The sequence below is a fragment of the Xyrauchen texanus genome, chromosome 44 (genome assembly GCF_025860055.1).
Source record: "Xyrauchen texanus isolate HMW12.3.18 chromosome 44, RBS_HiC_50CHRs, whole genome shotgun sequence".
Lineage (NCBI taxonomy): Eukaryota > Metazoa > Chordata > Actinopteri > Cypriniformes > Catostomidae > Xyrauchen > Xyrauchen texanus.
This window is the reverse complement of record NC_068319.1, coordinates 184283-210359: the sequence shown is the minus strand read 5'-3', so window position 1 is coordinate 210359 and position 26077 is coordinate 184283. Positions and strand designations below refer to the sequence as shown.

Below are 26077 nucleotides of genomic sequence, written 5' to 3'. Positions count from 1 at the left end.
CTCACGCACTCACTCACGCACGCACTCACTCACGCACGCACTCACTCACGCACGCACTCACGCACGCACTCACTCACGCACGCACTCACTCACGCACGCACGCACTCACTCACTCACGCACGCACTCACTCACGCGCACTCACTCACGCACTCACTCACTCACGCACGCACTCACGCACGCACGCACTCACTCACGCACGCACTCACTCACACACTCACTCACTCACACACTCAAGCACGCACTCACTCACGCACGCACGCACTCACTCACGCACTCACTCACACACTCACACACACTCACTCACACACTCACACACTCACTCACGCACGCACTCACTCACGCACGCACTCACTCACGCACGCACGCACTCACTCACGCACGCACGCACTCACTCACGCACGCACTCACTCACGCACGCACTCACTCACTCACTCACTCACTCACACACACACTCACTCACACACGCACTCACTCACGCACGCACTCACTCACTCACGCACTCACTCACGCACGCACTCACTCACGCACGCACGCACTCACTCACGCACACGCACTCACTCACACACGCACGCACTCACTCACGCACGCACTCACTCACGCACGCACTCACTCACACACGCACTTACACTCACTCACACACACTCACTCACACACACACACACGCACGCACTCACTCACTCACGCACTCACTCACGCACGCACACACTCACTCACACACGCACTTACACTCACTCACTCACACACGCACTCACACACTCACTCACACACTCACACACGCACTCACTCACGCACTCACACTCACTCACACACACTCACTCACACACTCACACACTCACTCACACACACTCACACACACTCACACGCACTCACTCACGCACTCACTCACTCACACACACACACACACACACTCACACACACACACTCACGCACGCACTCACTCACGCACTCACACACACACACACTCACACACACACACTCACGCACGCACTCACTCACGCACTCACTCACACACACACACTCACACACACACACACACACACACTCACTCACTCACGCACTCACTCACGCACACACTCACTCACACATGCATTTACACTCACTCACTCACTCACTCACACACACACTCACACTCACTCACTCACTCACACACGCATTTACACTCACTCACTCACACACACTCACTCACACACACTCACTCACACACACTCACTCACACACACACACACACACACACACACACACACACACACACACACTCACACGCACTCACTCACGCACTCACTCACACACACACACACACACACACACACACACACACTCACGCACGCACACACACTCACGCACGCACACACACTCCACGCACACACACTCACGCACGCACTCACTCACTCACACAGGCATTTACACTCACTCACTCACTCACACACTCAACACACACACACACACACACACACACTCACTCACGCACGCACTCACTCACACACGCACACACTCACACAGGCATTTACACTCACTCACTCACACACACACACACACACTCACGCACGCACTCACTCACACACGCATTTACACTCACTCACACACACACACTCACTCACACACACTCACTCACACACACTCACACACACACACACTCACTCACGCACGCACGCACTCACTCACGCACGCACTCACTCACGCACGCACTCACTCACACACACACGCACACACACACTCACGCACGCACTCACTCACGCACTCACTCACTCAACACACACTCACACGCATTTACACTCACACACACACTCACTCACACACACACACACACACACACACGCACTTACATACACACACTCACTCACACACACACGCACTTACACACACTCACTCACACAACACACACTCACTCACACACACACACACTTACACTCACATGCACTTACGCTCACCTACTCACACTCACTCACACACACACTTACACTCACACGCACTCACTCACGCTTACTCAACACACACTTACCCAACACACACACACTTACCCAACACACACACATTTACACTCACTCACTCACACACTTACTCACACACACACACTTACTCACACACACACTTACACTTACTCACACACACACTCAACACACACTCAACACACACTTACACTCACACACACACACTTACACTCACGCACACTTACTCAACACACACATCCACTCCCTCGTGCACGCACTCCCTCGTGCACGCACTCACTCACTCAATTGCGTACACACACACACGCACTCACTCACTCACACACACTCACTCACTCACTCACACACACGCACTCACTCACTCAATTGCGTACACACACACTCACTCACTCGCGCACACGCACTCAATTGCGTACACGCTCACTCGCACATACTCACACACACACTCACCGTTTGTCACAGTCTGCTTTGAAATGGACCCATTTACTGAAGTTTGTCCAAATAACACAATAAAAGGTAATCAGTTCCTGTACTATATATCAGTGGAGTATAGGAACATGTGAAACACTGGTGATGTGTTCTGATTGTAGACACACATCCACACATGATACCCTGTCTAGAATATTAAGGTATGAAGATCTACTCCGTCCCGTTTCAACCCTAGAGTTTTGCATTTGTACTAGCGTCGTCAACTACTTTGGCCTGGAAGCACTGATATACCCATCGACTACCACAGAGAACTTCCACTGCATGTTACCAAGTTGACTTAAATGTACTCAAAATACCATTAGGAAAAAAGTAGTGAGTTCTAAACTTCCTTTATTAAAAAAATATAAATATGTACATAAATTCTATTTCAGCTATTAAAATGGGGTCACAAAGTAAACACCTGAAGCCTGTTTCATGAACTCGCTCGTAAGCCGCGATCAAAGGAACCCTAAAGAACCGTTCATTCGTAACCGTCGCAATCGCTCGAACAGAGAGACGATGTGACGCCATTTTTCTCTCCGTCTCCGTCGGATTGCTTTAGTTCTGAGAGAGAGAGCGGTGGCCGGTTTAATGCGACATTTGCGTGCCCGCGTCCCACCTGGAGATGACCTCTGACTGTCCAGCTGCTGTGGGACCAGCCGAGCAGCTCGCGGCATCCACTGTCCCGTGAGAGCAAAAACAAGGAACGCCTGAAGCTTGTGTCGAGGACAATGAAGAAGTGAAAGAACAACAGAAGTTGAGAAGCGGATGTGCACTTCAGTTCTGACAGGTATTTACTGACACATCAAACACCTTTGAGTCAAAGTGCAGAACTGCTACATTATTGGTTACAGACATCTATGATCTATTAAAAAAACGCCTTTGGTACAATAAATTATCAAAAGGGGAAAATAAAACTTGTGTAAAATTCACAGCATAATCGTGAAGTGAAAGCAAAGGAGGAAAAGAAAATGAGCATCACAAACGTGTGGAAAACAGAACGAAAATTGCAAATGAGATAAAGCACAAAATAAGAGCGCGAGGGACGCGGCCGTCGCTCAGACCGTGTGATCAGCGGTGGATTTCTAGAGAAGAAAAGGCCTCGTATCACCTTCCGTGTTTGTCAGTGATCTTGTGTCATGAATTTTCACACGGCAAAAACACATGAAAGCTTGAAGAAACGCCCAGCTCATTCAGTCTGTAATGATAAGGCCATATTGAAGAATCACTGCCCACAGTCGCACACGCGCGCACACACACACACACACCCTCATTGCACTGTGGGAAAGCTCTGCTCAAAGCACACCATTGCACAACATGAAGAAAACAAGCGAGACAGACAGCGACTGGCGTTTCATGTCGTCACTTTAAATACTCTTGAAAAGAAACCCAACGTGAAGGTGCGCGTGTGAATGAGCTTCTAAAACCATCAGAGAATAAAAAATAAAAAAAAGCAAACGTCATAAAAACAAAGCCTCGTATCAAGCGTTCGGAGACAGTAATGTCATGGCTCCCAGCGGCCAATCAGCTTTCATCTCATTCCAGCAGCTTTATTCTGAAAAGCGAGTGTCCTCAGGAGAGTCAGGAGCTCGCCACGGAGCTCTGCTGCACACACACGCCCGCCATGGGCGAGTCCTCCCGGTCCAGACCCGGTCTCAGACCCGCGTGAGTCTCGGCAACGAAGCGCGCTGGCCCAGAGTTCGTGCTCGCAGAGTACGAGGGGTGTGCCGCCGCACCTGTTTCCTGCCGCGGGTTCGAGAAGGCACCCAGTCCCAAAGTCAAGCTGCCGTTGTGTCCGAAGCCCAGTCCGTGCGGCAGCGGCCGGCTCTGGTAACCGTGGTGATGGTTGCCGGTGGAGGACGAGGAGGTGGACGAGGAGGAGGCGGAGGAAGACAGCGAGGTCATGGACAGGTGTCCGTGCGTCACCTCCATTGAGTCCTGTGTGGAGGCGCTGTGCGAGGGCGAGTAGAGGCGGGGCCGGGGGCGGGCGGGACCCTGTGCATGCTGATGAAGGTGATGATGATGATGGTGGTGGTGCTGGGACGTGTGAGGGTGCAGAGCCTTGGGCTGGTGGGGGGGTATGTTGAAGGTGGTCTCCTGGACAGGGTGAGTCTCGCCCGACACCTGCTGAAGTCCGTCTCCTCCGACCCAACCCAGCGCCGGTGCAAACGCCTGTCTCGCCTGTTGCACAAACAACAACAACAACAAAGACATGAGCTGGAATAGAAGTCGCTATGGTCTGTGTGGACTATACTGCTCTGCACAACACAACTACACTGAACACTGTTTGAGTAAAAATTTAAGTTTCATCCGATATGCCATTTTAAACACAAATGTACACTAATGTGTACCTCAGCACCTTTTTCCCTTAGAAATCCTGTATTTACTGTGTGAACATTATCACATTGAGAATAAGTTCATCTAAACACTGAATAATGTGTCTTTCAGAGGCTTTATATGGAGTTATGATGAAAATAAGCTGCATTTCAAACTGTTCTGAGACCAGTGCAGACAGACAGCACACTGGAGGTTAAGTCATTCACTAAATAGGAAGCAAGGGAGCATCCTATAGCTCTCTATAACTGTTCTGAGGCCAGTGCAGACAGACAGCACACTGGAGGTTAAGTCGTTCACTAAATAGGGAGCAAGGGAGCATCCTATAGCTCTCCTATAACTGTTCTGAGACCAGTGCAGACAGACAGCACACTGGAGGTTAAGTCATTCACTAAATAGGAAGCAAGGGAGCATCCTATAGCTCTCTATAACTGTTCTGAGACCAGTGCAGACAGACAGCACACTGGAGGTTAAGTCATGCACTAAATAGGGAGCAAGGGAGCATCCTATAGCTCTCCTATAACTGTTCTGAGACCAGTGCAGACAGACAGCACACTGGAGGTTAAGTCATGCACTAAATAGGAAGCAAGGGAGCATCCTATAGCTCTCTATAACTGTTCTGAGACAAGTGCAGACAGACAGCACACTGGAGGTTAAGTCATGCACTAAATAGGAAGCAAGGGAGCATCCTATAGCTCTCCTATAACTGTTCTGAGACCAGTGCAGACAGACAGCACACTGGAGGTTAAGTCATTCACTAAATAGGAAGCAAGGGAGCATCCTATAGCTCTCTATAACTGTTCTGAGGCCAGTGCAGACAGACAGCACACTGGAGGTTAAGTCATGCACTAAATAGGGAGCAAGGGAGCATCCTATAGCTCTCCTATAACTGTTCTGAGACCAGTACAGACAGACAGCACACTGGAGGTTAAGTCATGCACTAAATAGGGAGCAAGGGAGCATCCTATAGCTCTCCTATAACTGTTCTGAGACCAGTGCAGACAGACAGCACACTGGAGGTTAAGTCGTGCACTAAATAGGGAGCAAGGGAGCATCCTATAACTCTCTATGCAGTTAAGTGCGTTCACTCCTAAAATCTGATCAAAAGTTCAGTTTCAGGCGGCAGATGATGGGTTAGAATGAGATTCTACCTTTAGATAATTTCATATGAAACTGTAACATGTTGTCCAAATATAACAGTTACTTTTAGTCATATAAACTCGTGAAACAGTTTTGTAAAGGTGATGGCGTGTAATGGTTTTATTTTTTAGTGCATAACAGTGTTGCTCTTTTCATCAGTGCTGTTTGGCATGTCAGGGCTGCTACTGTTTGAGAGGTTTGACTCGACTTCCTCCGTAACACTTTAAACTAGAAAAGTCTCACTAAAATTGAAATCGTTCACATCAGTTTTGAGGTCTGCACGACACAATATCGAGGGAAGCCCGGTTGTTGCATGCACATGCCAGAGAGCAGATCATGAACGCGAGTGGAGATGAAAAGCCTTATTGTGAGATTATAATCAGTCCTAAATAGGCTGTCACTTGGGAGGCCGCCGAAATATCTTCAATGGGAGAACCCTAGAATTGTTGGGTTGCTACCCACCAGCTGAGAAACACTGGTTTGGAGTGTTGAGATATTGGTCCCTTGAAGTGTGAAAACACCTAAACCAAGTAATATTGAAGCCGTTTTTCTCTGTGTCACTGTTGATGTATATGTATGCCGTCACCTGTGGGCAGAGGTTGTGGCAGTCGATGCTCACCGCGGCACTGAAATGTCCTCCACTGTGTCGGTGTTGATGTGTCGGGTCTGATCGCGCTCGACCGCTGGTGCTCGTCCCAGAAGAACCTCCTGCAAACACACCAGCAGAACTTTGACAACAGCCGAACGACACTAAAATACTCACGATATTTATGATGATGATGTTGGCAATATTATAAATAAGCATTATTGTGTATAATTTTGGGTATTTTACATGTAAGATGTTCTGGTAAAAACACATTTAGGTACAAGGATCTGCAGGTGTCCGCTCATCCAATTTAATACTTTTTAATACTTATAATTCAAAAATATGTAAGACTTGCTCGTTACTTCAATCACTATCGGGGTTAATGCATATCCTTATAGAGGTATACATATACCCACCATTAGATGCAACATGACATATTAAATGACACACTGCTAATGTGAGAGTAAAGGGCTGGTTAGATACCATATGCTTACCGAGTGTATTGTTATGCAGACATCTACAGTAGTTATTAAAGTTCATTACTTATGTTCATTACTATACACAAGGTGCCTCGACTGGTAAACATCCACTTGTTTGTGTTTTTCAGTGCAGTCATTGAGGCTCTCATCACTCATGAGCATTACTGACCCTACCAACAAGCTTCTCCATGAACTCCACCAAATCAAATTATATATATGCTGTCATGCTACACGTGAAACTGTCTGCTTTATCTGAGCTATATGTTTGATATATCAAGGAACATTGTTTGAACAAGCTGGCAAATATCTTTGTTTAACCTGAATGAGTGGTGCATTACCGCTGATCTGAGACGCCTCATAATTTCAGCTGCCATGAATCAGCTGCTGCTAATTTATTTGCACCAATACAGCAATTCAGCAGGACTAATAAAAAGCAGTATTTACCAACATATATTTGTACTAAAACAGTTTTGTGAATTAACAGTATGTGCAAAACTTACAGTACAAATTCACTCACTTTTTTGGAACCCATTTAAATATTATTTTATTATATTATTAATAATATTATAATTGTGGGATCCTTTCAAGTCTATTATTATAATATAAAATTAAATAATTATAATTTTGAGGGTTGATTAGTTTTCTATAATAGTCATATATTTCTGTAGTATTTACTTCAGCATCACTTGGAGCCTTTATTTTGGCAGAAAAGAGCAGCATTTAACGGTTTACATTGTTCCTCATATTAAATCTGATTAAACACCCTCTTCTCCTGTGATACTGTGTCATGTTTTTAGATTTGTATAATAACTTGTCTTTGACTCTGGCCTTCAGGACAGCCGATGGAACGGCACCCTCTTTAATTCACTCCTCCAGCAGGTCCATGTGCCCTCTCGCTGACTGAGTGACAGCTGGTGAATGAGTGACAGCGAGCGACACTCTTCATATTCTCTGTTCCTCAGTGGTGGAAAGTGCTTCAATCCAATATGAGATATATTCTCTGTTAATGTTGAAATGACCCCAGAGCAGCACACACGGGATCAGCGCACATGTACACTAAACGCACACGTGAAAACCACGCGCCCACTCTATTCTCTACTGTCAGCAAGCACAACTAACCACCAGAACTCATGAACTGAAGCAGAATCATGATGAATCTATGAATACTGACAGCCAGATTGATCGATCGACTCACCTGAGCTGGAGGAGGTGCTGGACGTGGTTCCAGACGACTGCGACTGCTCCAGAGCGGGACTCGTGGAGACGCTGCTGCTGGTGTTCGTGCCCTCGTCTGCGGTCTTCTTGAAGAAACTGTGCTGCAGTGCATAATACGGCTGGATGCGAGTCTTGGGGTCGTAGTCCAACATCCGCAGAATCAGGTCTTTGAACTTCAGGTAGTCTGCGACAGCATGACCCGATTCACCCGCTCTCCGGCCGCCCGGTCCGCCCGCTTCAACGCCCAATATATTGTGCAGCTTCCGAGAGCCCGCAGGTTTATACTACACATGAGAGAACAACAGTTATACATCACCATCTCAAACAACCAGGATCAAAACGTTCCATGAATCACATGATGCACACACACCCGTTTGCCATCTTTGGTCTTCTTCACACACCAAGTGCTGTCAGACATCTTCTCGAAGAACTTCCGGGCTTTAGGTGCCTGATCCAGAATGTGATTGGGAGGAACCCCCAAAACCTCCACGATTTTGTTCATTTGATCGACCTGCCATGAGATGATACAGACATTAATAAGAGAAATCTCTCACATGAGTGCAATGTAATGAATGTGAGGTGTTCCACTTCTGAAGATCATTCTGCTGGTACAGATTCGTGTTGGGTCTGATCATGTAACCATGTAAGTGAGCTGGAGTTCTGGTAAATGAATAACTGTAAATGTAGTGTAACAGTGATGAGTGTTCATGTTGGTGATGTACCTCATTAGCGCCACTGAACAGCGGTTCTCCAGTGTGCATCTCCACCAGGATGCAGCCCAGTGACCACATGTCTATAGCCAGATCATACGGCATTCCCAGCAGCACCTCCGGCGAGCGGTAGAAGCGACTCTGGATGTACTGGTAGATCTGAAGACACAAGCGTCACATTTAGTGTTGTCAAAAGTACCGGCGCTTCGGTACCATACTAAAAGACAATACTAAAACAAAAAGGATGTAACGATACCAGTGATTCTGCAGTACCGAACACAGACTCAATCCGGTACCAGCATGCAGTATGATTAACACACGACCCTTTCTGACCCTTTTACACGGAAATGGACAATTAATCAAATAAAAATTGTGACATGTCCTAGTGTGATTTATTAAACCGCTAAAGATTGCAATCTTACTGTGGACGTGCGGTGTACTTTAAATAAATCTCACCGCTCAAACACTAGAAACTCTACAGACACTGACAATCATTCATGTTGTATTAGAAGACAGAGGAGAGCACTAATCTACTGTGAACCACACAGCACATGTAAACTAGACATTTATATCATTAAATCACAGCATGTGTGTTTTAATCTCAGCTCAGCTTTATTTATATCGCATTTAAAACAAAGAGTTGACTAAAGTGCTTCACAGTAATAATTTAAACATAACATCTCACAATGACCACACACACAAACACCAATAATCTAAAACAAACTTTCCAGATCTGTGTCCTACATTTCATTTGTCAGACTCACAGGTCAGTGTAAAGAGATTTCTGACGTGACTTAAAAGTCTTCAATGATCACACAGGACCGTGACGCGATCCGTTTATCCAGAAAACTGAAGCTTCCGGCAAAAAACACACGTCATAATAAAAGCACGATTCAAAATATAAGCTAGTTGCCTGAAAATCAAACTGTATAGTAACATGTAATAGTCACTATAATAGTAATAATTAATAAATAAATATCACAAGAAAGACAGCTGCTGAATAAAGGTATGGCAAAAAAAAATGCAACGACATGTTGAAAAGTAATTTTTTCACTTGTTAAAAGTTTTAAGAATTGATTGATTAGACACCATTTTGATGATGAAATTTAAATAAATTAACTATTAAACTATTGTTATGAAAATAATTAGTAAATTACAAAAAATAACTAAACAGGCGTGTTCAATAACACATCATATTATCATATTTTTGCTGTGGTATCGAAATTGAGCACATCGAGTATCGAGCACCGTGAAATGGTTTTGGTACAGACTACTAGGGCTGGGTATCGAGATCGATACATTTTAGGCACCGACTGAATTGCCTCTAAACAATCGAGTATCAAAAAATGTCTTGTCGTTCGGTACCAAATTTCGATACCTAAGGGGTTAATCTTGTCAACGTCAGTGATAAGCATGTAGCATGCTAGATGTGCCCAAATCTAAAAGTGCCGGTGATTGGCTGTGTTTAGGCATCAAGGAAAAACACGAGTTTAGGCCAGTTACGCCCAGAGACGCGGCTCACATGTGAGGCTGTAGTGTGTATCAACCCCTATACATACGAAAGATGTGGAAAAGATTAAAAGTGTGGCTACATTTTGGAATGGTGGTGGTGTAGTGGTCTAAGCACATAACTGGTAATCAGAAGGACGCTGGTTTGATCCCCACAGTCACCACCATTGTGTCCTTGAGTAAGGCACTTAACTCCAGGTTGCTCCGGGGGGATTGTCCCTGTAATAAGTGCTCTGTATAATACATTGGTAATCAGAAGGTCGCTGGTTTGATCCCCACAGTCACCACCATTGTGTCCTTGAGTAAGGCACTTAACTCCAGGTTGCTCCGGGGGGATTGTCCCTGTAATAAGTGCACTGTATAATACATTGGTACTCAGAAGGTTGCTGGTTTGATCCCCACAGTCACCACCATTGTGTCCTTGAGTAAGGCACTTAACTCCAGGTTGCTCCGGGGGGATTGTCCCTGTAATAAGTGCTCTGTATAATACATTGGTACTCAGAAGGTTGCTGGTTTGATCCCCACAGTCACCACCATTGTGTCCTTGAGTAAGACACTTAACTCCAGGTTGCTCCGGGGGGATTGTCCCTGTAATAAGTGCACTGTAAGTCGCTTTGGATAAAAGCGTCTGCCAAATGCATAAATGTAAATGATGCCAACAGTGCGAGATGCAATATTTGCGTCAAGATAATTGCTGCCAAGACCGGCAACACGACAAATCTGATGAAGAACTTGACAGTGCACGGAATAAACAAGAGCAGAAAGTTGCTCCATCTTCAACTTGCTTGTGTGCATGTTAAATTAACGTTTCCGTGCACGGTGACATAGTCCTATAAACTGGGACCTACGAAGCGTTACAGATTGTTTGGATCTATGGCTATAGCTAGCTAGCTAAATCAATGCTAAAAATGCATTAAGGTTGACAGTAACTGATCAAGTTTAACATACATTAAACTAGTTATCTTGTTAAACCGTACTTATCCTTAGGGTTGGCTGAATTAACAGTTTAGCTTCGTTTGAGGTAATGTTTGTAATCTTGTTAAATGGATTTCGTAAAACTGGTATCGAAAAAAGTATCATTTAGGAACCGGTATCGAAGTCAAGGTATTGATATCAACATCTTTGGAACGATACCCAGCCGACTACTGACTTTTTAGTGCCGTGACAACACTATGACCAATGAATGACCATGACCTTTCCAGTCATTTGTTATATCAAGTACAATGGGGAATAAATATTCACTATGTGAAAAATGACTTATATAATGTACATGACATTGCATATAACCCTATTCCCTGATAATTTCAGGTGTTCCATGATCTTGAGAACCTGGAACATGTCTGCTCACAAAACACAAATGATAATTTCACAGTGGAACTTCTTTTTGGGCTGGAAATTTTAAATAGTGTCAAATATCACAAATATTGTGATAATGCAATAAATACAGCAAAGATTTGAAATAAATGTATGAACTGATGTCGTTCCCCTGACAGCACGTGTGTTGGACTGTGACGGACTCACCCGCTGTCCGAGCTGACAGGAGCTGCCGAAGTCCACAATCTTGATGGCCGATCTCTTGGGGTTGCAGAGCAGGATGTTCTCTGGTTTGAGGTCACAGTGGATGATGCTCAGTTCAGGCGTGGCGAGGAAGAGCAGCGCGGTGCACAGCTGCTGAGCGAACTTGCGCGTCAAGTTCAGAGACACGCCGCGGAAATTTGTGTTTCTCAGCAGGTCGTACAGGTTATACGACAACATCTCGAACACCAGACACAAGTGATTCCGGAACATGAAGTGACGTTTCAGATGAACTGCAGAAGAACAAGACGAGATTACCAGATCATATTAACACTGAATTATTCACCATGTCTCAGGGCTGTTTTGATGGCTAGATGGCGCTATAACTAGCACAGGTACATTAATCATGACTGAAATATGATGCATCATGGTACCAAGTAAAGTCAAAATTCACAATACACACTCTTTCAAAGCAGCTTTACAGAAAAAAAGAGCCTTAAAGTCAGAGTAAAAAAAGCCTGCCTCTATATGTTCAGGTAGATGAGGAAGAAACCGTGTGAGGAAAGACTCCGCTGGAGTCAGCCCAGAGTTTCCCATTAATTACCTTGACTGTGCCAGTTTTATTTGTCCTGCCAGTTTCATAATGAACCGAAACAATTTGTATACTTCTCATAATAATATAAAAGATCTCTAACGTTGTGTTTTGCGCCGTTGCTTCAGCAAAGCATCTTTCACTCCCAGTCAGTCAGACCCGCCTAATGTGTAACGTCGAGACCTGGCTCAAATGTATGCTCTACTCAATGCTTTGTGGGTGTGACTTTTTTGCTATGACAAAAAATTTTGTGGGTGTGCTTTGGGGGAGCACGCCCACAAACCCCCCTAGAATGGTCGGAAGTCCATCCATCACAGTCTCACAAAATCCTGTGGGAAACACTTCAGCCCTTCTCATGACTCAATAATAATAAAAGGGTGAATCTTTCAAAAGCACACTGGATGATGGTCAAGTTCAACGCAAACCGTGTTTGTCTGAGAGATGGACTTGGCATGGGTCAGTTACCACTACTATAAACTTATTAAACAAACGTGTACTATACTGCCCCACAAAAACCAAAACACAGCAACTACCAACTACTGTCAACACCAAAACATGAATTAAATAATAATATTACTATGTTTTCTCTGAATCGGAGTATAGTTGAGGCAAACCTGTCTGTCACAGATAAACACCATTTCACTCAGAACACAATTCTAAAAAAATTGTAATTACTGTGTTTGCCTTTGTAAGGAAGTATTGTTGTACTAAGTGTACAAATCATGTGTTTCACTGAAGAAAGAAATGAGAGTAAATGATGATCTTCATTTGTGGATCCATAATGCTTTACCGATATAGTACTTCATCTCAGTGTCATGTTTGTTCATGAGCTCCAGCAGTCGAACTTCAATCTGAGCCTGATTCAGAAATGCCTTTTTATTCTTGATTATCTTGATGGCGACCCACTCCTGCTCCACACGATCATACGCTTTCACCACCTGCCAGCAGAGGGAGACAAACACCATCACACACAGACACATTCCACTGCAACAAACTACGTGATAATGAAATGATGAACTGATGTCTCTCTGATCAAGGACCTGAGAGAGACACTGACCTGACCGAACGACCCTTTGCCTATTAGAGAATCAATCTCGTATCGGTCCATCCATTTCTCTCCATTTTTAACAATGTAGTCAAAGTTGTCATCGTCGTAACCATCATTGTAAATCTTCCTCTCCTTCTTGTTACTCGAGTCCTCCCCGTGACCCTGTTGGTGACGTCGCTTCTTTTTTGCATAGTAAACCTGAACATGAACCAAACGGATTGGTGAGAAAGTCATCACTACTTTATTACTTGTATTTATTTAGACAATAACTGCAACAAAATCATCAGTTTTATTCTGATCAGTAAGTGAGCAATTCATATAACTAGAAACCGTATATATAGTGTAAGTCAGAAGTTTACATACACCTTTACAGAAGTTTTTCACAATTCCTGACATTTAATTGTAGAAAACATTACCTGTCTTAGGACAGTTAGGATCACTACTTTGTTTTAAGAATTTGAAATGTCCCCACGTGCACTTGCAAACTGTAGTCTGGCTTTATTTATGGTGGTTTTGTAGCAGCGGCTTCTTCCTTGCTGAGCCTTTCAGGTGATGTCCATATAGGACTGGTTTTGCTGTGGATCTAGATACTCGTCCACCTGTTTCCTCCAGCATCTTCACAAGGTCCTTTGCTGTTGTTCTGGGATTGATTTGCACTTTTCACACAAACTACGTTCATCTCTAGGAGACAGAATGCGTCTCCTTCCTGAGCGGTGTGATGACTGTGTGGTCACATGGTGTTTATACTGCCGTACTATTGTTTGTACAGATGAACGCGGCACCTTCAGGGGTTTGGGAATTGCTCCCAAGGATGAACCAGACTTGTGGAGGTCCACAATAGTTTTTCTGAGATCTTGGCTGATTTCTTTGGATTTTCCCGTGATGTCAAGCAAAGAGACACTGAATTTGAAGGTAGACCTTAAAATACATCTACAGGTACACCTCCAATTCAGTACACCTCCTGTCAGAAGCTAATTGGCTAATTGTCTAAAGGCATGACATAATTTTCTGGAATTTTCCAAGCTGCTTAAAGGCACAGTTAACTTAGTGTATGTAAACTTCTGATCCACTTGAATCGTGATCTAGTCAATTAAAAGTGACACAATCGGTCTGTAAACAATTGTTGGAAGAATTACTCGTGTCATCCAGAAAGTACATGTCCTAAACGACTTGCCAAAACTATCGTTTGCTACTATTAAATCTGTGGAGGGGTTAAAGAATGAGTTTTAATGACTTCAACCTAAGTGTATGTAAACTTCTGACTTCAACTGTACATATATATATTTATATATATAAAACACAGATCATTGGATGAGAGATGTTTTCTGTGTGCCTGTATGATGATGCATGTATTTTTGTTACTGTATGGTTTTCTGATGACTCTGTTTGGTAGTTAATATTGTTATGATTATGATCAACAGCAACTACATTATTTTTGATGTCATAGTGCTGTAAATGTATGAATGTGGCACCTCATTAATGTGTTTGTAGGTTTTGATCAGTTCGATGGAGAGTTTTCTTAAAGGCGCTGCCGCTGAATCCCGGAAACACTGAGGCATTCGCCGCTGTAACATCACCATATCAGCAGTTACCTGAAACACAGATGAACACAATGTGTATAACACCGGAAAGATCACAGTTGTGTTTAACACAACTGAGATCTACAACTGTTAACTAACGTACGTGTACCTGTGTGGTGTTGGGTTGCGGGGCCTGCGAGGTGTACGGCAGCACAGCGGCTGATTGGTCAGCGCTCTGCAGGTGACCATCACTGAACGGCGGGTGTGAATGGGGCGTCTGCGCATCCATCTGCACACCAGCCGAATGGAAAGAAAACGAGGGAGCCAGCCGGACAGAGGAGGGTTTGCATGCTGATGTCTCTCCTCCTGCAACACACAACACACAACTTCAGCAGAAACACACAGATAGACAACCCCCAGAATAAATCTAGACGACAGGATGTCTCAAAAAACTAAGTGCTTTCTGCTTTTAACTGTAGATAAATAAAGAATGTTTGAGGGATGTGACTGTAAAGTCTGCTCATGTGAAATAGCAGCTCACATTACAGAACATCCCAAAATATCAGCTCACACTCATGCTTTTGTCACAAGATGACACTGCACATGTGTGACACTCCCTCAAACACACAACCACTGATTGCATGTTTAAGTGTGTGTATGCACGTCTAATCAGAGCTGATCAAGTGTGTATGTGCGCGAGAGAGAGACGATTTGTTCATGCCTCGGAATCATCACAAACACAAACATTAATTGAACTCCCTCGGTAACACGGCACAGACCACAAAATAAAACTTAAGTGACCAATTTGAATTCAGAAGATCATTTTCTAATTTTAAGCGCTACGGTGGAAGTCAAACATTTCAAACAGCTAGACAGTCCTGACATTATAAACAACACTGATGAGGACGAGACACAACACTGTGGCAAACACCAAAATAAATGTTTTTTTAATTGCACCTCATCATCCTTACTTCAGGAAGAATGTACATGTTACAGTTAGAGTGTTTTTTTACAAAACTGTTGTAGTTTCATGTTAAATACAATAACGTCTTGACCTCCAAGACTCATAGACATAGAATACTTTTTCTCCAGTGAAATCTATGAATAATTCTTAACCTCTTCAACTCTTTGGACCCGTCGGCAGGTCCAAAAAAAGGGCGCAAAAAAGCTTAAAAGGTTTAAGTCTCTGAATACATAAGTAAGGCATAGTAACATTTAAAAGCTTAGAATCTGAACTTTTCATAGATAAACATCACTTCTGCATTTGCTACATAAAATAACAAAATAAGGCCAGAAAACATTAATAAGCATATTAATGTGTGGTCAAATGTCTGAGGATTGGAATAGTAGAGGAATATTGAATGATAATTTATTGTTACATTTTAAGGAAATGATGAGCCAACAGTTAATAAAATTATTTTATCATTAAAAAATTCGAAGGCAAAAGATAGTTGGGGAATAAATAGTGAGGTCATTAAAAAAAACAAGGATGGTTTAATTACTCCTATAACTTATATCATAAACCAGTCAGTGAAAGAGAGTTTTTAAAACAGCTGTGGTAACTCCATTATTTAAAGCAGGTGATAGATTAGAAGTATGTAATTACAGACCTATCAGTATTCTTCCAATAATTTCAAAACTATTGGAAAAATGGATTGTTGGGCAGCTTGTAGAGCATCTAAAAATTGCTAATTTATTACATCCAATGCAATTTGGTTTTCGAATGAATTATTCTACAGAAACTGCTTGTTGTTATCTTATAGAAAATATTAAGACTAATTTAGATAAAGGCGGGACAGTGGGAGCAGTGTTTTTAGATCTGCGTAAGGCCTTTGATACAGTTAACCATTCCATACTTCTTACTAAATTGTTAAATTATGGACTATCTTCTAGTGTGTTAAATTGGATAAAATCGTATCTGACGGAACGTACTCAGTGTGTTAAGGTTAACAATACATTATCTCAATTTAAATCATGTAATCTGGGAGTCCCTCAAGGATCAATACTGGGGCCATTGTTATTTAGCCTGTATATACATGATCTTCCATCTGTGTGTGATGATGATGTAGGTATTTTGATGTACGCAGATGATACTGTCATATATGCACATGGTAGTAATGCTGATCAAGTAGCAGCAAAGCTCTCATGTATCATGCAAAAAGTTTTAATTTGGCTTAAATCTTCAGAACTTACATTAAATACTCAAAAAACTGTAACCATATATTTTAATAAGACGAGTAAACCTAGAGCTTTTCCGTATGTTTATGTTGATGGTCAGAAGTTAAACAATGTACAAGAAGTGAAATATTTAGGGGTTATTCTGGATTCAACTCTTTTAAAAAACATGTTAAAAAATTGACTAATACATTGAAATATAATATAGCGATGTTTAGACACATTAGAAATTCTCTTAATTACGAGGCATCATGGGTTTATTTGAATGCAATGATATTTTCTCATATTAAATACTGTATTTCTTGTTGGTCGCAAGCAAACGAGATAACTATAAAGCCAATTATATCACTTTATAAACAGGCCATAAACGTATTAGATAGGAGATCTTTGCAGTATCATCATTGCGGTATATTGAATAAATACAGGTTATTAAGCTTTGAAAATGTAATTGTTTTTTCGAATGTAAGGTTTGTTTTTAAAATAGTTAATAACATTGCTCCTCCCCCTTTTAAAAGATTTGTAAATCTCTGTTCAGAACAGATGACAAGGGTTTCTTGATCTACTGCACGGAGAGATTGCAGAATTCCGAAAATAATTTCAGCATTTGCACAATCTGCCTTTTCATACAAGGCAATTAAAGAATGGAATAAACTACCTGATGATCTTAAAATATCTTTAGATTTTTATACATTCTCCAAAAATTTTAAAAATTGGCTTTTAGGAATTCAAACCTGTCATCATTAATTTTGTACAATTTTAGAATTTTATTGTTGATGTATATGTGTGTATTTATGTGCATATTTTTGTTGTGTTTTATGTTTATATTCCTTTATCTACCTGCCCAGGGACTGCAGATGGAAATTAGCTAGTAGCTAAATCTGGTGCAAAGCATCTCTTCTCTTGTGAGATTAATGTTTTTGTGCATGGTCCCTGACAAACAAATGAATAAAATAAAAAAATAAAATAAATATGAACATAAAAGTCTTTAAAATAGCACTTAAATAGACAGATCATATATCAAATGAAAGCTCTCTCAGTAATGTGATTTTTATTTTATTGCACTAATAACACAGTTTAAATTATTTTCAAAAGAATCACAAAGTGAAATATGATTTCTGTAAGTCATCAAATATAAACGTCTCATTTATGCTCCGATCACTGCTGCTGTGAGCCACAAATAGATTCAAACTTTATATCTGATTTTACCTTATGAAGTTTTCTAAAATATGAGCCATTGTTTACGTGTCTGTGAGAAAGCCAATGTTATACCTTAGATGGGTCAAAATATGCAGTCCAGCCGGAAAAGCATGCTAATCAAATCGTCGCAAATTAGACCTGTGCGATATGACGATATATATTGTGCCAACTATATAAAGTGTTAACTGAGATTTTGCTATATTGTGTATATTGCGATATATAAATATCCATGTGCTCAGCGTGGGCTTATCTATCAGTGGGGTGTCACGTGATACTGAGGGGCCGTTTACACGACACGTGAATGTCTCATGTGACTGTGGGGTGTGATGTCTCAGGATCTTCCGATATTTGTGCTCCAGAGGCAGGAGATCACTCGCACTACTCAATAATTTTTGACCCAGGAAAACTCTTATATGGAGAAAGAAATATCCACAAGCGGGACAAAACCCAAACTGGTTCAAGAAAATGAAAAGGAGCTTGTTATTAAAACAGTTGTGACATCTGTGGTTCGCACAATGACAATCACTCCTAATACAAGCAATCTGTTTTACCACCTCAAAATGAAGCAGGCAAATGAATATTATGAAAGCCAAAAGACGACGCATTAATTTGGCCATTTATATATTTATTTATTTTACAAGAAGTGATATTTATTTTCTTCAAGAAGTGTTTATATTTGTTGGATTTTTACCATAAATTCTTCTCCCCGCCCAGTAGGGGGTGTATGCATGAAGAATGTGAATCACCGAAAAACAAAAGAAGAATGTGAAAGTTAAATTGAAGATTGACCGAGCAGGGGGGAGAATTTACAGTAAAAGTTTACTTAAATATTTATATTTTTCACACACACAGCTATCATATCACTTCAGAAGACATGCATTAAACCACTGGAGTCGTATGGATTACTTTTATGCTGCCTTTATGTGCTTTTTGGAGATTCAAATTTCTGGTCACCATTCACTTGCATTGTATGAACCTACAGAGCTGAAATATTCTTTTAAAAATCTTCATTTGTGTTCAGCAGAAGAAAGAAAGTCACACATCTGGGATGGCATGAGGGTGAGTAAATGATGACAGAATTTACCTTTTTGGGTGAACTGCCCCTTCAGTCAGAATATTTTAACTAAAGGTGTTCACTCAATCTAGTTTGTTTTGCATAGCAACTTAAACTTGAATTCAAAAGGTGAAGCTTAGATGATGAAAAATAACTTGTATCCAAGGTAAACATTACATGTAACTAAGTAATTATATTAAATATTAATTGCAAGCATGTAATAAACTTCCAGCATGTGGATGACTGTATATGCCATCCACCAAGTAATTTGATCCCTGCTGTGTTTAGTTTTTAAATGACATTATTACAAAGACAAACTACAGTACAAGTGAGGTACATTTGTATGAAGGGTTTCACACTACAGATTATATGACGTCTAGACAACAGCTGAGGATTTGAACACACACTCACACACATGAACAAATAATAAACACCACAAAGTGTCCAAATACTCCAACTAAGAGTGTGTGATGATGGATGTGATGTTTGGAGATGTGACGGTCTACAGCGAGTGGGAATTCTGCAGATCATTGAGTCGTCATTTATCAGCTCTCACCAGCAAACACAATGCAGCACATTCACACTGGAAACCAGCGCTCGCAACCCCAGCAACAGTGCCTCATTACCATAGCCTACCACCAGGAAGATGCCCTGCCATTGGCCCAACAGCTAAAGCGGCAGCCAATGGGGAAAGCCTATGCAAATAACCCACTTTTGTTGCTAGGGCAGAGCGAGGAGGTTTGGGCCAATAGGAAAACGTGTAAGAGGCATGAAATTGAATTGCACTTTGACACATTTCCCAGCAGCACAGTTGAACACAGTATTTGCTGACAGAAAAGCTCTCGGGTGAGGAACCCGGAATCACTTTGTCTAAAAGAGGACCTGTGAGAGCACACCCTAGAGACAAGCGCTCCAATGGGACCCTGGCCTATATTTTGAAACATTTATACTTGACCAGCACGTCTGCCCTAAATAGACTGATTTATTCCTCTCCAAACACTTTCATATAGAAGATGACAAGATGTAAACATTACCATAAGCAACATGCACAATCTGTCCAATCCCTCAGTGTCACAATAATCATGTTGAATAAAGCACACTTGTCACAGATCATATGTACACTACAGCTTTGACTCTATACATTATTACTAATACTGTCTGTATGTCTCACCTGTATGCATCGTCCCCTGACAAATCTCATATCATTGTGAGAGGAGAGTCCATCTGTAAACCACAGCCCACTGCAACAACAACACAAACAACCGTTATGAACTACACACATGTATGTTTGTGTCCAGATGAGCATTATATAATCACATGACACATATGTACCTGAATAGACAAGCGAGTGGTTTCCAGGCGAGAACAGCCCTGATGTTTCAGCAGGTCTTCCACTGGTAGATGTTTATCTTCAACTTGCACAACCATTGGTGAGGATCTGTTCACAACATTCATTAATAACACATGTCACTTTATGAGCTCTGACTAATGCTATTATGCATGTCCTGATAATAAACGGCCGTTCGCTCTTCTGTTCAATGTATAATATCAATATAACTCACCGAATCATGTGAGATGTATTTAGAGAGATTCATATGTAAACACAATCACAGCAGTGTATGTTCAACAACCCAATCTAGTGTCTTATATTGACTGTGATCGAGTGTAAATACATGTGTATGATTATTGTATGATAAAGAGCTCGTCATGACAGTAACTTGAGTTAGTTTGACTCGTCTGCAGGTTAATAGTTAATATATTGAGTTGACTCTACTCAAGGTTGTTAGCACTCACACACTCCTACAAGTTTACCCTGTGCATTGCACATGTGTTGTTATATGTGCTCAGTGTGTCGAGTGTATGTTCACTGTTTGATCTGTGAATCAGTTTCACATGAACTGAATCAAAGCTGTCAAACACTAGCTGGCATTAGCCTAACCTGCTAACTGAACACTAATGATGAGCAGTAACCGACACTGACTGACAGTTACAAGGTTCATCTGTAATAACTGATGCTGATGAGAACTAAATGAATGGATCATGTGTGAACTGATTCATATTGAGCGATGAAGATAACTGAACATTAGCAGCGCGGGCCTGTGAACGCTATAACCGAACAAACACTCGCGTTACAGCCGCTCACCGTCTCATAAACTACACAACAGCTCAAATCAAGAACGAAACAGGCGGTTCGGTCGGTTCCGAGTGTCCGGAGAGTGTCGGTTCGGTGCGAGCAGCTAACCGTTAGCCGCAGCGCGAGCGTCATCACTCACCGTGTCGCGCGCGCCTCTTTCTGACGAGACCAATTACAAATCCTGAAGAAAAACAGCGATAAATCCAAGATCGCTCCTCACGAGTCCCTTTCCGAAGCGTGTCCGTTTGAAAGCGTCGCTCCTCGGGTGGAGAAATGCACAGCAGCGCGTCTCGATGAGCGTCGGCGCGCTCCGCAGCGCAGCAGTCCCGCGTCAGTCACTCATCCTGCGCGCGCCGCTTCCTCTGTCAACTTTACAAAATGGCGCGCGCACGGGAGTGACCCGCCAAAGCGCGCGCCGCTGAGTCCACTGACCTCGCGCTCGCCGCGACGCGCTGATGACAGATCGTAGGATCGATTATCGATCTAGCGGCCGTCCCGGAGCGCGGTGGTATAGCGCGAGACGTTCATCGGTAATTTGAAGGAAGAAAAAAAAAAATCAGGAACAAAATGGAGGCCGAGTGAGAACGTTTCCATGACGACTGTCAATCACACGCTGAAGTTCCCGGATGACCTCATGACGCAGGAGCCGTTCTCAGAGTTGTCATGGAAACCGCCAATCAAATTTACGTTGCAAAAGGCGAAGGAATGTGCGCGACAGCGAGACGAGACTACAGGAATTAAAATGAAGCATGTCAATAAACAAACATGTCATGTGTGTGAACATATAACAACCGTGGCAACAGAGACATTATGATATAGTACAGTATTATTTTAAATGTCGTTTTAAATGAATCCGAACTTATGAAAGCAGACACTGGGGAATGTATTGCTTTATCTATTTAAGAGCTCTATGTTTATCTATTTAAGAGCTCTATGTTTATCTATTTGACCCCTCCCCCTCTTCTTAAACACGCCCTCCGGATGACGTCAGTGATCATATGACACGGATACAGGAAGTGTCTGTGACAGTGAAAATGAGCTGTATAACCGACTAAAACAAGCGAATAAAGTTTATCATGAGTGATTGAGAGAGCGAGATTCATTTAATTGAGTTTGACCTGTGTTAGTCAAATTTGTTGTACGGAGGAGAATGTCTCAGAATAAACGAGCACATAGTAATTTATGTGTTTCAGGAGTTGTGTGGCGTTGTGATCTGCAGTAAAGACCCGCTGCAGCATCAAGGTGTTTCTCTCAGTGTGGAGGAACTTGTGAACCATAGGCGGAAATCGCGGGGGGGTCGGGGGTGTCAGGACCCCCTATCTGAGGGTTGTCCCCCCTAAAATATCATTAAAATATGTGTATTGTAAATAATATAATGACATATTCTTAAAATAATTGTTTAAGAAATAAAATACAAATGCAATCGGGGCAACAACAAAAAAACCCTTCAAAAATTGCTCTTGAGAATTATGTTTATTGTCCCCCCCAACATTTGATGACATTTTCGCCCCTGTCGTGAACATGCAGCTCAATTCAAATAGTGTCTGTGTGTAAGAGGCGTAAGAAAAAGTGCATTTTGTCTTTCTCAGGGGAATATATAAGTGCGCACAATTATTAGGCAACTGTTAGTGCGCACAAATATTACTCACGAGTCCCCAGCTGAGCCGCTACGTTGGAGTTTACCCCGGTGGACGAGAGGGTCGCCTCCCTACGCCTACGGGTTGTGGGGGGAAAACTCTGACTGTTGTCTGTGCATATGCACCGAACAGCAGTTCAGAGTATTCGGCCTTCTTGGAAACCCTGAATAGGGCCCCAGTAGGGTGATGCTGGGTGACTTCAACGCACACGTGGGAAATGACAGGGACACCTGGAAAGGCGTGATTGGGAGGAACGGCCTCCACCATCTGAACTCAAGTGGATGTTTGATATTAGACTTCTGTGCTAGTCATGGATTATCTATAACAAACACCATGTTCGAACATAAGGATGCTCATAAGTGTACGTGGTACCAGAGCACCCTAGGCCGAAGGTCGATGATCGATTTTGTAATCGTTTCGCCGGATCTGAGGCCACATGTTTTGGACACTCGGGTGAAGAGAGGGGCAGAGCTGTCAACCGATCACCATCTGGTGGCGAGTTGGGTCAGGGGGTGGGGAAAGACTCTGGACAGACCTGGAAAGCCCAAACAAGTAGTGCGGGTGAACTGGGAACGTTTGGAGGAGGTCCCTGTCCGCGAGATCTTCAACTCACACCTCCAGCGGAGCTTTTTAGGCATCTCTGCGGAGGTTGGGGACATTGAACCGGAGTTGGCAATGTTCAAAGCTTCCATTGACGAAGCCGCGGTGGAGAGCTGTGGCCTCAAGGTTTTAGGTGCCACAAGGGGTGGTAACTGTCGAACACCGTGGTGGACACTGGTGGTCAGGGAAGACGTCCGACTGAAGAAAGAGGCCTTCCGGGATTTGTTGTCCCGGAAGACTCCAGAGGCAGTTGCAAGGTACCGACAGGCCCGAAGGGCTGCGGCCTCGGCTGTGAGGGAGGCAAAGCAGTGGGTGTGGGAAAAGTTCGGAGAAGTCATGGAGAAGGACTTTCGGTCTGCACCAAAGTGCTTCTGGAAAACCATCCGCCACCTTAGGAGGGGGAAACAGGGAACCATCCAAGCTGTATACAGCAAAGCTGGGACGCTGTTGACCTCAACCGAGGAGGTTATTGGGCGGTGGAAGGGACACTTTGAAGAACTCCTAAATCCCAACATGCCCTCTATGCTAAAGGCAGAGCCGGAGGCTGATGGGGGAATCAGATTCTAATTCCCTGGGGGAGGTCACCGAGGTAGTCAAACAACTTTGCAGTTGCAAAGCACCGGGGATTGATGAGATCCGACCAGAAATGCTGAAAGCTTTGGATGTGGAGGGGATGTCATGGATGACACGCCTCTTCAACATTGCATGGAAATCTGGGACAGTGCCTAAGGAGTGGCAGAACGGGGTGGTGATTCCCCTCTTCAAAAAGGGGGATCAGAGTGTGTGCCAACTACAGGGGTATCACACTTCTCAGCCTCCCTGGTAAAGTTTACTCCAAGCTGCTGGAGAGGAGGGTTCAGCCGATTGTCGAACCTCAGATTGAACAGGAACAATGCGGTTTTCATCCTGGCTGTGGAACGACGGACCAGATCTTTACTCTAGCAAGGATCCTGGAGGGGGCCTGGGAGTATGTCCATCCGGTCTACATGTGTTTTGTGGATCTGGAGAAGGTGTATGACCGGGTCCCCCGGGAGATACTGTGGGAGGTGCTGCTGGAGTACGGGGTGGGGGGAGTCCCTTCTTAGGGTGATCCAATCCCTGTACGTCCAAAGCGAGAGCTGTGTCCGGGTCCTCGGCACGAAGTCGAGTTCACATGGTTCTCAGCAGGAAACCGATGGAGTGCGTACTCCGGGTAGGGAAGGAGGTATTGCCCCAAGTGAAGGAGTTCAAGTACCTCGGGGTCTTGTTCACGAGTGAGGGGACAATGAAGCGGGAGATTGGCCGGAGAATCGGGACAGCGGGGGCGGTATTGCACTCGCTCTATCACACAGTTGTCACGAAAAGAGAGCTGAGCCGGAAGGCAAAGCTCTCGATCTACCGGTCAATTTTTGTTCCTACTCTCACCTATGGTCATGAAGGCTGGGTCACGACCGAAAGAACTAGGTCGCGAGTACAAGCGGCCGAAATGGGCTTCCTCAGAAGAGTGGAGGGCTTCTCCCTTAGAGATAGGGTGAGGAGCTCAGTCATCCGTGAGGAGCTCGGAGTAGAGCCGCTGCTCCTTTGTGTTGAAAGGAGTCAGTTGAGGTGGTTTGGGCATCTGGTAAGGATGCCCCCTGGCCGCCTCCCTAGGGAGGTGTTTCAGGCACATCCAGCTGGGAGGAGGCCTCGGGGAAGACCCAAGACTAAGTGGAGAGATTATATCTCCACACTGGCCTGGGAACACCTCGGGGTCCCCCAGTTAGAGCTGGTTAATGTGGCTTACTGTGCACAATTATTAGACTGTTGGAGAGTTCAGAGGTCACCATCCAGAGCACTGAACTGCAGCTGGGAAACACTGACACCAAGAGATTCTGCAGATGATGGATGTTTTAAAAGTGCAACAAGACCAGCGATTAAGAATATCAACTAAATGTATTTGTGTATTGACATGAATTGCAGCAGTGCCCTCATGTGTACAGTACATGTACATTATCACATGTATGTTCAGGCAGATAATGATCTTCAGAAGACTCTTGAGCCTGTAGGAGTGTAAAAATGAAGATCTCAGAGTCCGTGATTAAGAATCATTTGAGATGTTGATTCACAAAATGAAATTACATTTGTATCAAGTTCACAACAGAATCTGACATTTGACCTCTCTGTAATGATCACATTGTGATGTCATTTAAAGGTCTATGAGCACGTAAAACACATGTGCACAGCAGGAGAACATGCTCT

General features: G+C 43.4%; 1 protein-coding gene across 2 annotated transcripts; it reads right to left on the bottom strand.

The window, feature by feature from the left end:
• Positions 1-1704: 1704 nt before the first annotated feature.
• LOC127636764 (dual specificity tyrosine-phosphorylation-regulated kinase 1A-like) lies at positions 1705-22580 on the bottom strand. 2 transcript variants are annotated; one of them, XM_052117479.1, is made up of 13 exons: positions 21763-22580; positions 20822-20927; positions 20661-20730; positions 15233-15429; positions 15016-15135; positions 13553-13741; positions 13286-13433; positions 11910-12196; positions 8892-9038; positions 8540-8680; positions 8150-8453; positions 6509-6597; positions 1705-4596 (listed from the first exon to the last, which is right to left on the bottom strand). In XM_052117479.1, the coding sequence occupies exons 3-13, from the start codon at positions 20668-20670 to the stop codon at positions 3997-3999; spliced, it is 2232 nt and encodes a 743-aa protein (XP_051973439.1). In that variant the 5' UTR covers positions 20671-20730; positions 20822-20927; positions 21763-22580; the 3' UTR covers positions 1705-3996. The 2 variants fall into 2 exon arrangements, with proteins under 2 accessions (XP_051973439.1, XP_051973438.1); XM_052117478.1 differs by having other exon boundaries at positions 6476-6597; positions 21763-22572.
• Positions 22581-26077: the final 3497 nt, after the last annotated feature.

What these genes read in the sequence shown, in the direction of transcription:
- LOC127636764 (XM_052117478.1), bottom strand. An exon ending in CGCAACCCAACACCACACAG is followed by an intron (nt 15,136 to 15,232) that starts GTACACGTACGT and finishes TCTGTGTTTCAG; the next exon opens with GTAACTGCTGATATGGTGAT. An exon ending in CCTACAAACACATTAATGAG is followed by an intron (nt 13,742 to 15,015) that starts GTGCCACATTCA and finishes GTTCATGTTCAG; the next exon opens with GTTTACTATGCAAAAAAGAA.